General features: G+C 40.2%; 1 protein-coding gene across 1 annotated transcript; it reads left to right on the forward strand.

Moving 5' to 3' along the window:
* The first annotated feature begins 4296 nt into the window (after positions 1-4296).
* On the forward strand, positions 4297-11799 carry LOC143989080 (putative G-protein coupled receptor 139). The gene is made up of 2 exons (XM_077489094.1): positions 4297-5760; positions 8651-11799. The coding sequence occupies exons 1-2, from the start codon at positions 5691-5693 to the stop codon at positions 9601-9603; spliced, it is 1023 nt and encodes a 340-aa protein (XP_077345220.1). The 5' UTR covers positions 4297-5690; the 3' UTR covers positions 9604-11799.
* Positions 11800-12705: the final 906 nt, after the last annotated feature.

A 12705-nucleotide genomic window follows, 5' to 3' on the forward strand; every position in this document is an offset into this window, starting at 1 on the left:
CTAAATCTAAAATCCATCTGATTTTTCGACAGCAAAGGTCCGATGAAGACCATACCCAGTCAAATTGTTCCTTTGGACTTTTGCTGTTGAAAAGTCCGGCCGTGTGTACACGGCATTACTGTATCCTGTCCGCAGTCTCTAACCATCTCCTGTTACTGTATCCTGTCCGCAGCCTCTGACCATCTTCTGTATCATGTCTGAAGCCTCTAACCATCTCCTGTATCATGGCTGCAGTTGAGAGAGGAGTCAAGATTGGGAGCATCGCTGGGATGGGGCTCACAGGAGGAGTCAGATGTGTGTGGACTGTGGAGAGGAAACTATAGGATAAAGCCAGAGCCGCCAAGCTGGAGCCATCTGATTGAGCCCTGCAAGGTGCACCTGAGAGGAGATCAGTGACAGTGCTGCCAGGCCAGTCTGAGGGGGGGTTGCTGATGGAAGGGGGAGTGAATACAATAATGTAAGGGGTACTGATTTAAAGGTTCCCCCCTATATTAGTAACCCCCCACCTTAGTGTATTCACTCTACAGAAGCTGGTCTCTGGTGACCACAGTCCCCCCCCCCCCCCACATCAGAGTTCCTGGGTTTCCCCTTTACATCAGAGTGAGCAGGATTCCCCATTACAGTGCAAGGGCAATGCTGAAGACCCTGATGTAAGTGGGAACTCTGATGTAAAGAAAATGCAGTGGACTCTGATATAAGGTGGTCTCTGGTCACCAGAGCCTCCCCTTACATCAATGTTCCTCCTTATATCATGATCTGCAGCACTCCCCTTTACATAAAAGTTCCCTTTCACTGTAAAGGGGAATCCTGCAGATTCTGATGTAAGGGGGAAATCTGCGCTGGCTGGGTTTTAGTAATCTGACCTTCAAATCAATGAAGAAATATGTTTTTGACTTTTGTTTAACACATTGCTAATAGCACTGTCTATATGTTTATAGTTTAAATATTAATATTTGCACTGTTTAGCACTGAAAACTGTAGGTTACTCTAGGTACTTTTTAGCAGTGTCAGCAAAAAATGTGGTCTGTCAGTGAATTACAATTTCATGATTTTTGCCAGTAAAACATTTGGTGCCATTTGTAAATTTTGGCATCCTGACAGTAATTTTCACTTCGGGAGGGGGGTTTGTTAACACTTCTACCAGCATTGCTGCAGAGGTTGAAGGGGTGGGGTCAGCCTGTCGGTGCTCAGACAATACACCGCACACTGCATCAAATTGATCTGCATGGCTGTTTTCCCAAAAAGAAGCCTCTTCTAAAGATGATGCACAAGAAAGGCTGAAGTTTGCTGAAGACAAGCAGACTAAGGACATTGATTACTGGAACCACGTTCTGTGGTCTGATGAGACCAAGATAAACTTATTTGGTTCAGATGGTGTCAAGCATGTGTGGCGGCAACCAGGTGAGGAGTACAAAGACAAGTATATCAAGCATGGTGGTGGGAGTGTCATGGTCTGGGGCTGCATGAGTGCTGTTGGCACTGAGGAACTATAGTTCATTGAGGGAACCTTGAATGCCAACATGTACTGTGACATACTGAAGCAGAGCATGATCCCCTCCCTTCAGAGACTGGGCCGCAGGGCAGTATTCCAACATGATAACGACCCCAAACACAACTCCAAGACGACCACTCTCTTGCTAAAGAAGCTAAGGGTAAAGGTAATGGACTGGTCAAGCATATCTCCAGACCAAAACCTATTAAACACCTGTGGGGCATCCTCAAATGGAAGGTGGAGGAGCGCAAGGTCTCTAACATCCACCAACGTGATGTCATGAGGAAGAGGACTCCAGTGCCAACCTATGAAGCTCTGTAGAACTCCATGACCAAGAGGGTTAAGGCAGTGCTGAAAACAATGGTGACCACACAAAATATTGACACTTTGAGCCCAATTTGGATATTTTCACTTAGGGGTGTACTCACTTTTGTTGCCAGTGGTTTAGACTTTAATGGCTGTGTGTTGAGTTATTTTTAGGGGACAGCAAATTTACACTGTTATACAAGCTGTACACTCACTACTTTACATTGTAGCAAAGTGTCATTTCTTCAGTGTTGTCACACGAAAAGATATAGTAAAATATTTACAAAAATGTGAGGAGTGTACTCACTTTAGTGATATACTGTATATATATCTATATATATATATATATATATATATATATATATATATATATACACAGTGCCTTGCAAAAGTATTCGGCCCCCTTGAACTTTTGAACCTTTTGCCACATTTCAGGCTTCAAACATAAAGATATAAAATTTTAATTTTTTGTGAAGAATCACCAACAAGTGGGACACAATTGTGAAGTGGAACGAAATCTATTGGATATTTTAAACTTTTTTAGCAAATAAAAAACTGAAAAGTGGTGCGTGCAAAATTATTCGGCCCCTTTACTTTCAGTGCAGCAAACTCACTCCAGAAGTTCAGCGAGGATCTCTGAATGATCCAATGTTGTCCTAAATGACTGATGGTGATAAATAGAATCCACCTGTGTGTAATCAAGTCTCTGTATAAATGCACCTGCTCTGTGATAGTCTCGGGGGTTCTGTTGAAAGCACAGAGAGCATCATGAAGACCAAGGAACACACCAGGCAGGTCCGTAATACTGTTGTGGAGAAGTTTAAAGCCGGATTTGGATACAAAAAGATTTCCCAAGCTTTAAACGTCCCAAGGAGCACTGTGCAAGCGATCATTTTGAAATGGAAGGAGTATCAGACCACTGCAAATCTACCAAGACCTGGCCGTCCCTCTAAACTTTCAGCTCAAACAAGGAGAAGACTGATCGGAGATGCAGCCAAGAGGCCCATGATCACTCTGGATGAACTGCAGAGAACTACAGCTGAGGTGGGAGAGTCTGTCCATAGGATAACAATCAGTCGTATACTGCACAAATCTGGCCTTTATGGAAGAGTGGCAAGAAGAAAGCCATTTCTCAAAGATATCCATAAAAAGTCTCGTCTAAAGTTTGCCACAACCCACCTGGGAGACACACCAAACATGTGGAAGAAGGTGCTCTGGTCAGATGAAACCAAAATCAAACTTTTTGCCCACAATGCAAAACAATATGTTTGGCGTAAAAGCAACACAGCTCATCACCCTCAACACACCATCCCCACTGTCAAACATGGTGGTGGCAGCATCATGGTTTGGGTCTGCTTTTCTTCAGCAGGGAAGATGGTTAAAATTGAGGGGAAGATGGATGCAGCCAAATACAGGACCATTCTGGATGAAAACCTGTTGCAGTCTGCAAAAGACCTGAAACTGGGACGGAGATTTATCTTCCAACAAGACAATGATCCCAAACATACAGCAAAATCTACAAAGGAATGGTTCACAAATAAACGTAACCAGGTGTTAGAATGGCCAAGTCAAAGTCCAGACCTGAATCCAATCGAGAATCTGTGGAAAGAGCTGAAAACTGCTGTTCACAAACGCTCTCCATCCAACCTCACTGAGCTCGAGCTGTCTTGCAAGGAAGAATGGGCAAGAATTTCAGTCTCTCGATGTGCAAAACTGATAGAGACATACCCTAAGCGACTTGCAGCTGTAATCGCAGCAAAAGGTGGCTCTACAAAGTATTAACGCAAGGGGGCCGAATAATTTTGCACGCCCCACTTTTCATTTTTTTATTAGTTAAAAAAGTTTCAAAAATCCAATAGATTTCGTTCCACTTCACCATTGTGTCCCACTTGTTGGTGATTCTTCACAAAAAATAAAAATTTTATATCTTTATGTTTGAAGCCTGAAATGTGGCAAAAGGTTGAAAAGTTCAAGGGGGCCGAATACTTTCGCAAGGCACTGCATATATATATATATATATATATATATATATATATATATATATATATATATATACACAGTATATATATATATATATATACACACAGTATATATATATATATATATATGTATATTTGAATGTATTGTGACAGTGACGTGCCTTATCATGGTGTTAGGGGACGTTGGTGTCGCCCAAGGTACTGCAGGGTGATTACCGCATGAGTGTGATCGAGCATGAAGCTTGGATTTGAACACTGACAGAATGTGGATGATCCCTCAGGGCAGACCATACAGAGGAAAAATTCCAACCTGCCCTCAGGTCTCACAACACTTTGGGTAAATATCTCCCCAGGGCCATCATAGGAAGCTGTTGAGGCCAATCAGAGAGCCAGCGCAGAAATAAATTGCAGTATGTTAATGGTAGACAGTTAAAAGCTCACAGACCTGCCCGAGGACTGACAGACAAGACAAGGAGCTAGAAGAGCAATGGGGGAGACACTGGCAGGAGAACATAGAACGTGGACAGATGTATAGATATTTACATCCATGAGATTTTAGAAATAACACTACTCTACAAATGTATACGTTAATGGGAAGATAGGACAGTCTGGGAAATAGAAAGATTATAGTTTTAGAAGATATTATATGATATTCTAGCGTGCATATTCTATGAACAGGCTCAGGATAAAATATACAACTATAAAATAATACCAAACATATCGGGGCTCTGGACTGAACAGAATATATGAAGTTATAGGATTATAATACAGACCTAAAGAACTGATTTGAATGTAGATACAGTACAGTGATTATACTATAGATACAAGGACAAAATTATAATATAGATACATTAAAGTGAGTATAATATAGATACAGGGAGAAGATTATACTATAGATACAGGTTGATTGTAATAAAGTTACAGGAATATTATTATAATATAGACAGGGAGGCGATTATAAAATAAATAGTCATTGTAATACAGATGTAAAAAGGTGATTACAATACAGATACAAAGAGGTGATTACAATACAGATACAAGGAGGGGTTACATTACAGATACAAGGAGGTAATTACAATACAGATACAAGGAGGTGGTTACATTACAGATACAAGGAGGTAATTACAATATAGATACAAGGGGGTGATTACAATACAGATACAAGGGGGTAATTACAATACAGATACAGGGAGGTGATTACAATACAGTTACAAGGAGGTGATTACAATACAGATATAGGGAGGTGATTACAATAAAGATACAAGGAGGTGATTAGAATACAGATATGGGGAGGTGATTACAATAAATATATGGGGAGGTGATTACAATACAGATACAAGGAGGTGATTTTATGCTCTTATACATCACTAAGGGCACCAGAGTAAAGGCCATTTAATTGGATTGTTCTGTAAACAGGCCACCATTGCAGTGTTATTTTTTTAAGTAATGAGACACTCTTCCTCACATTTCAGTGTAGATATCTAGACACAGTATTGGGGTGGTGGAGTGACTCAGACTGTAGAAGAGTAAGCAGGGCTGTACTTGGACTAGTGAAATAAGGTAATATTATAAAAGGACTCTGCATATACTAGGGCCATCGTCTAAGGACGCAACTGTGAAATGATGAGAAGCACAGATAGGTGAGGTATAGCGGTTAGAAAGAGGCAGAGAGAATGTGGGTGGTAGTCTTGGTGGAAGAATCATGAGCTGAGGGTAGTAATATTACTGGACAGTATTAGCGAAGGGCACTGAGGTGGTTGCAGAGGGTAGCAACTGTAAAAAGCAGTGTAAGCAGAGGGTAGTAATTACTTAGTTTTAATGTGAACAGAGGGTAGTAAGTGGAGCACTGTGATTTGACATATAGAAGCAGTAAGTGTGGGAAAGGCAGACAGGAGGCAGTTAGGTGAATCGTCATGGAGGAGCCATGGATCCGGACCATCCAGAAACTTTTCTATCCCATTATGTGTGTATTCGGTCTCCCAGGTGAGTCTTGTCTCTTAATGGCAGGGAAATATATATATATATATATCATATATTTTTATATATATATATATATATATATATTTTTATATATATATATATATATATATATATATATATATAATATATTTTTATATATATATATATATAGGGTATTAATTTACACAACCTCTACAGGGGACACACCAAAGTATAATTCCTGCAAATTGTATTGCTCATTTACTATTACTGAATTTGATAAATTAAAATTGTTCGTCAAGTATTGCAAATCTATTCTATAGATGTCAGACATGTAGCAAAAGCAAGACAACCTTAAAATATTTCTGAATAAGAAGTGTTCTACATGGAAGAGTAGATAAAAACTCCATAAGGCAGAAAGAATAAAAGAAGGATTAAAAAGCTGAGGTTTCTGCCAAAGGCAGGTCACTAAGGCTTGATTCACACCTATGGCATTTTTAATGCTTTTTGCATTTTGAAGATTTGCACTACAGAAAGTGTTCCATAGGAAACCATGTTAAATGGACTATAGTGCAAATCTGCAAAATGCAAAAAGCACTAAAACTGTATAGGTGTGAATCCAGCCTTAGTGATGCATTTTGGGGTGCCAAATTGATTGCATATCCCTCATGGTATGCTACATTTTTTCCAGTTTGTAAATTTTTCTTTGACATTTTCTTCTTTTTAGTCTTTTTTTTAGCTAGTGCATCTGTTTTTTTTTCTTGGTTTCCTCCATTGCCTTAATTTCACAAAAGTCTCTGATGGATGTAAATTATGAATCAGTTTGTATCAGTAGAGATGGTAATAAGGAAGACCCTCGTTCTCTCCAGTGACAAATCATCCTCTATAGCGGTCATCTCACGGGACTGTGAAGTGCGGCAGATGCTCCCGAACGATTTTCAGGAGGACCCTTGTGTGATGGCTCCATTAACATGGCACAGATGTGCTGCTGGACCTCCAAATAACCAGTGATGACACACGGGGCTCTTCTCTGTCACTCTCTACAGGTCTTACCCAGGAGCTTAATCTCTAATTAATTATCTTTTCTTTTTTTTTTCTTTTTTTAACTATGAACCCAAAAAAGATATTGAACTCAGACATCAATTTACTTAAAACCATACTCTGATAAACAATCCTCTGTTTGTCCTACTTTAGCCTATGATGGAAAAGGACAACCGACTGCTTGTAGAAATAGTTAATTTACTCAATAACATGTTTTGTTCTCTCATTCTCACATTTGCAAATGTGTAGAAAATTTAGAACAAAAAATAGAACTTTTAAAAGGTTACCTCCACTTCTGTTGAGAGGAAAAAATCCCTTCTGAGTGATCAATTTATATTGCAGGCACTTTGATAAACTTTGTTGCACATACTTTTTGTTGCTGTGAAGAAATTAGCTGTTTGTTGCACAATGTCCTTTGCAGACTGATTCTAAATGGGAAGATCTGATTCATCACAATCGCCTGGGGTACTCTGAGTGTTGTACTGAAAAAAGTTGCAGTGTCTGCATCTCATTGGACGTATTTAACCCTTGGGGAGTATCTCAACAAAACTGAAATTCCTATTGCAGCAGATGCCTAAAACGTTACATGTATCGTACTGTAGGCTTCTGAGAAAATCTGTGAACCAATCACACAAGCAGGTAGCTACATTTCTGGGGACATTCTGTACACTAGCAGTGTATGGAACGCTCTCCAGGTTGCCATATTGCATTTAATTTAGCAAAAAATTACAGTGGAAAAAGATTAAAAAGGTAAGGTCATTTTTAATAACATTAAATTACAATATGGCTTATGTGGCAAGTGTATATGCTATTATAATTTAATTCCACACAAGGGGAGTTATCCTTTAAACCCTGTAGATACAGATTATGATATTCCAGGTGGTCACTATTGGCTAGCTTTGCCTCCAAAACTGGTGGCCGTTTAGACGAAATAACCAGAAGTTTGTAAAAAGTCCATTTGCAATGTAAATGCCTTGGATATGATGGCAACAAAATCCCCCATCTATACATTTCTGGCTCTGTTCCTGCCCACCCAGGAGTTACTGGTGTTCCTGCCCACCTTTGTGTGTTCCAGCTCCTTCTGTTCCATTCCCTATAATATAAAATAAATTGAAAGTCAAGCAGGAATGCTGGAAGCTCCTCACAATGGGCACAGCAGGGAAGCAGACCCATGAACATAGCCCAGGGAAGGTGGGAACTCCTTATAATGGGCACAGTAAGTGTGCAAACCCAGAAACTCAGTGCAGGGATGGTGGGAACCTCTTATAATGAGCATTGCAGGTATGTAAACCTTGGGACTTAGTGTGGAGACAGTGGTAGATGAGCACAGCAGGTATACAGACCCCAAGAGCAAGGATGGAAAGCTCCTCATAATGAGCACCTCAGGTATGCAGACCAAGGAACTCAGCATAGGGATGATTGGAACCGCTTATAATGAGCACCTCAGGTGCATACCTGTGAGCTCAGTGTAAAAATCTCACTAATAGATTTCCAAGAAAATAAAAGCTGGTTAGTTAGTCTAACACTTCAGCTAATAAAAGATAAAATATCATATTTGAGTGGATGTTCAGTGAACTGGATGCTGGAGTATGTTGTGAGAAATGTGAATAGGTCAGAGACATTTTTTACAGCAGCCAATCAGAATTCAAAATTATTTTCATATACAATAATTGATGAAATCTGATTGGATGCTACAAAGAATAACTCCACTTCTAATATCATTTTCTTTTTATCCTTGTCTATTACAGTTTTGATATTATTAGATCTCATCATGTCGCTTAGTTCCTGTATTGCTATTTTTTTGCACTGAATACAGAAGACAAAAGTAGACTTTGATGAAGAGTCAGTAAAGTTATATGATGTCCAGTAAAGATTGATTTCTTTCTCATTGCAGCCAGTATAGTGACCATGGCCGTCTTGTGGAAGGGGAACCTGGACATGTCTAAGTCCATTGTCTACTACTTGGTGTCATTGGCTGTTGCCAATATCCTCCTCATCCTGGTGGTGACCATTTTCCGGGACATCTTTTACTTCTATGTTGATGTTACGCTTTACTGGCCCGAACCATCTTGCGGTGTCAGCAACTGGATATACTTCACTTGCGTGTACTCTCTAACATGGTTGACAGTGGCCTTCTCCTTTGACCGTTATGTAATTGTTTGTTGCATGAAGCTGAAGCTTCGGTACTGCAGGCCTTCAGTTACAAGGTGGGTCATTCTTGGTGTTTACACAAGCGCTTTCCTTGTGGCCATGCCAACCTTCTGGATGTATGTTCCTATCCGTACCACCCAACCTGATGGTACCATCTTCCATATCTGTTCCCTCCACCGCAATCTTAGCTCCATTCCATTTTTGTCAGTCTATGACCATATTCAGACCACTGTGTGGATTGTCTTTCCTCTGGTGTCACTCATATTGACCAATGGCTTAACAGTGTGGCATATCACCATGACCACCAAAGTGCGGCAAGTCCTAAAGGCAAACGGGGGAAAGCAGTCCGATGATCCAGAGGTGTTACGCAGGAAGAAGTCTGTGACCTTGCTGGCAATGATCTCCATCTCGTTCCTGGCTCACTGGCTGCCTAAGATGGTAGTCAAAGTGGTAGAGAGGGTCACCTACCCACCAGTGAATCGATATGACTTCTACCACCCAGTGAATGTGGTTAGGATGCTCTGCAATATGCTGATTGTATTCAGCTCATTCAGTAATGTGTGTATCTACTCCCTCACTGTCACCAAATTCCGAGAGGAACTCTTTCGTGGAGTCAAGGTCGTCCTCACCGTCCTCTGCCGAAATTCTACCTCATATCTCCCACCTTCTAAACCTATGAATGTATTTGCTATATGATGCTACAACATGGACAGCCAATTGCTGCCTCATTTCAGAAGACAAAAGGAGATCATAATTTATGGTTAAGAATTATGCAAACATTTTCTTAAATGTAGAGTGGTATTTCAGTAGATGAACAACTGTTAGATCCACATTCCTTTCTAAGACCTGCAGGATTGTTGTGTTTTTCTGTACAGGGATATGTGTGTAAAACATGTGTAGGTTTTAGTTTGAGTGTGTTTCGAGGTTGTGCAAGTACAACTAATGCCGCGTACACACAGTCGAACTGTTTGACGTACTTAGTCCGTTGAAACACATTTCAGCGGACAATCCGCTCGTGTGTGGGCTTCAGCGGACTTTTTCAGCGTGCAGTCTGGCGGACTAAGTATTTCTGAATTTCCGTAATATTGTCCATCGTACTTTGGTTTCAGCGGACAATACGGTCGTCAGTATGCTAGTTCGATGGACTAAGAATGGCGCATGCCCAGAAAGGATTTACACGGCGGAAGGGTGCTTTGCTGTGTCTTGGACTTCCTATTTCTAGTCCCGTCGTACGTGCTGTATACGTCATCGCGCAAGCTTTCGACGGACTGTTTGTGTATCCGTGTGTGGTCAAGTCCGTTCAGTGGAAACTACGACGGATTGTCCTTCGGATTGTATGACGGACTAAGTACGCCATACAATCCGCTCGTGTGTACGCGGCATAAGGAGGTTAGGCTTTCACCAAAATGCTGATGCCTTTACATCTTCTGTAAATTTAAATATATATTTTATGACAAAATGTAGCCACTTTTGGTGCCTTGCAAAAAATATATATCTGTCCTAGACTATACAGCCCAATTTTTTTTTGCCATTTTTGCTGTGTATTTTAGGTCCATAAGAGACCAAAATTCCTTAACTATATGGCCAAATGTATGTGGATATTAGTCCAAATAATGGATTTCAGGTATTACCAGTGATGGATACTTTTAATGCTACAGCATTCAAAGACATTTTAGACAATTGTGCTCTTAAAATACAGTACAAAATACAAAAATACAGTATATTTTCTGTATTACCTCATCAGAAAATACCACTAGTTAAAGCTGACAACCATTGGAAGCCAAATTATTGGAGAAAATATGTGGAAAATCTGTGCTGCCTGGACAAATGCTTGTGACATTCGTCCACTGAATGTTTTAGAAATAGACCCCATAAAGTTCTTCTTTTTTGTAACAGTGTCTCTTTAAGGCCTATATAAAAAGTACTTAAAGGGATTTTTATGGCATGTGCATGTGAGTATGCTGACCAATGAGAAGAACATCTTCTCAAGTAATGTGTCCCAAATGAAAGAAGGGCTTCTCATTGGTCAGCATGGTAACATGACTGCAATAACCAACAAGCACTTGACATCGTTATTGTGGATACTCACTTTGGGGCTGCGTATTGCAGTGTGTGATATACAGACTACTACAGAAGTAGCATAGGACATCATGGCCACTATATGCAGTAGGGTCTGGAGCGGTGGCCAGTATATTTGGAGTTAGTTCCCCCTTTCATCTTGGCAGAGATGAACAAAATGCTGCAGCGTATCCTTGGAAAGGAAACCAAGACCCACCAGGATATCCCTTCACTTAGGAATCCTAATGGTTCTCCTCCTTCACAATAATGGTCAATTGAATATAGCCTATTCTGTGAAATCAATGGAAATAATGCAGAGGGACAGGAGAGATGCAAACTCTCTCTCTCTCTCTCTCTCTCTCTCTCTCTCTCTCTCTCTCTCAGAATGCCTCTGACTTAAGATTCCTAATTGAAGTGATATCCTGGTGGGTCTTGGTTTCCTTATCAAGGATACTCAGCAGCATTTTTACATCTCTGCCATCCCTCTATCATCAACGGGTTACCCTTTTCTTTAAAGAAGAGGGGGGGATAAATAAATTGATCCTATTATATAAATGATATAGGCGTTATATCTGTCGCTCCCCTATGGTCACACAATATCCATTGATATGGCATCTATTGAAATGAATCAGGAATTCTCTGCTTTCTTGACTAACCCAGATCCATGTGTATCCACATTTAATTCATACAGCACTCTTGAGTCTCCTGAAGAAGCTCTTTTGAAGCAAAACATGTAGAGTGGTAGTGTCTGTATTTGCTTATGGATTGAACAAATGATATAACGAGGAATCTTTTATCAACTTTTTTTGTTGTAATTAAATTTATTGAATTTTATCAATTGCAATCAATTTTTTCTCTTGGCACCTTAAAAGTCCCGTGGCTTATTCCTCCTTTGCTTTTTTTCATATAACTTCTCTGTATAGTTTCACTTTAAATAGGCACATATAATGCAACTCTGTTTTTACCCAGCAGGTGGCGATGCAGGATTGTAGTACTTTGTGAGGATACATTCACACTTGAGTGTAGAATATGCAAGGCGTTTTAAATGTTTTTTTGTATATTTTTTTTTTTTTTCAAACATTTTAGGAACAATGTTGAGTACACAAGCTTCTTTGTGGTTTGGAGATGTTTTTGGCCCCATAGACCTCTTTATGAGAGAGCCAAAATTTTCCAATTGTTTCTATTAATGTCTGTGACACCAAAACTGCCTAAATCTGCCTGTAAGGCTCCTTTCACACGGACGACTGTTCTGACGCAGTTTAGCATGTTTATTTTTTTCTGTGAAATTCAAGACTCCAGGCACAGTGATCAGCTGCATTTGTACAGTGCAATTACCTGCGTTTATGTGCGTTTCTGTGCAGTTGCGTTCAGCTGCAGTTATCTAATATAGTCGTTCCCATAGCAACCCCTTTTTTTTGGTCCCTTGAATCCCTTCACTGCTATCCGTAGTTGACACAAAAGACCGCGATTACCTGCGGTTATGTGCATATAGCTGCGCTACATCGCACCTGGATGCATTCTATTCTATTTTTTCTATTCGAACCAAACCGAATTCGCAGCTAAACGCTAACGAATTCGCAGCTAAACGCTTTGTGTGAATGGGGCCATAGGAAAGCATTGTGTGCTTTTAGCTGCGGTAGAAAACTAGAAAATTTGCAGCTAAAAGCACCATTCTATCCGTCCGTGTGAAAGGGGCCTTAAGCGATCAGCTGTGAGCACCATTTAAATACATGACATTTT

This window comes from Lithobates pipiens, unplaced genomic scaffold (genome assembly GCF_037356315.1).
Source record: "Lithobates pipiens isolate NorthernLeopardFrog02 unplaced genomic scaffold, aLitPip1_a1.2 Scaffold_18, whole genome shotgun sequence".
NCBI lineage: Eukaryota > Metazoa > Chordata > Amphibia > Anura > Ranidae > Lithobates > Lithobates pipiens.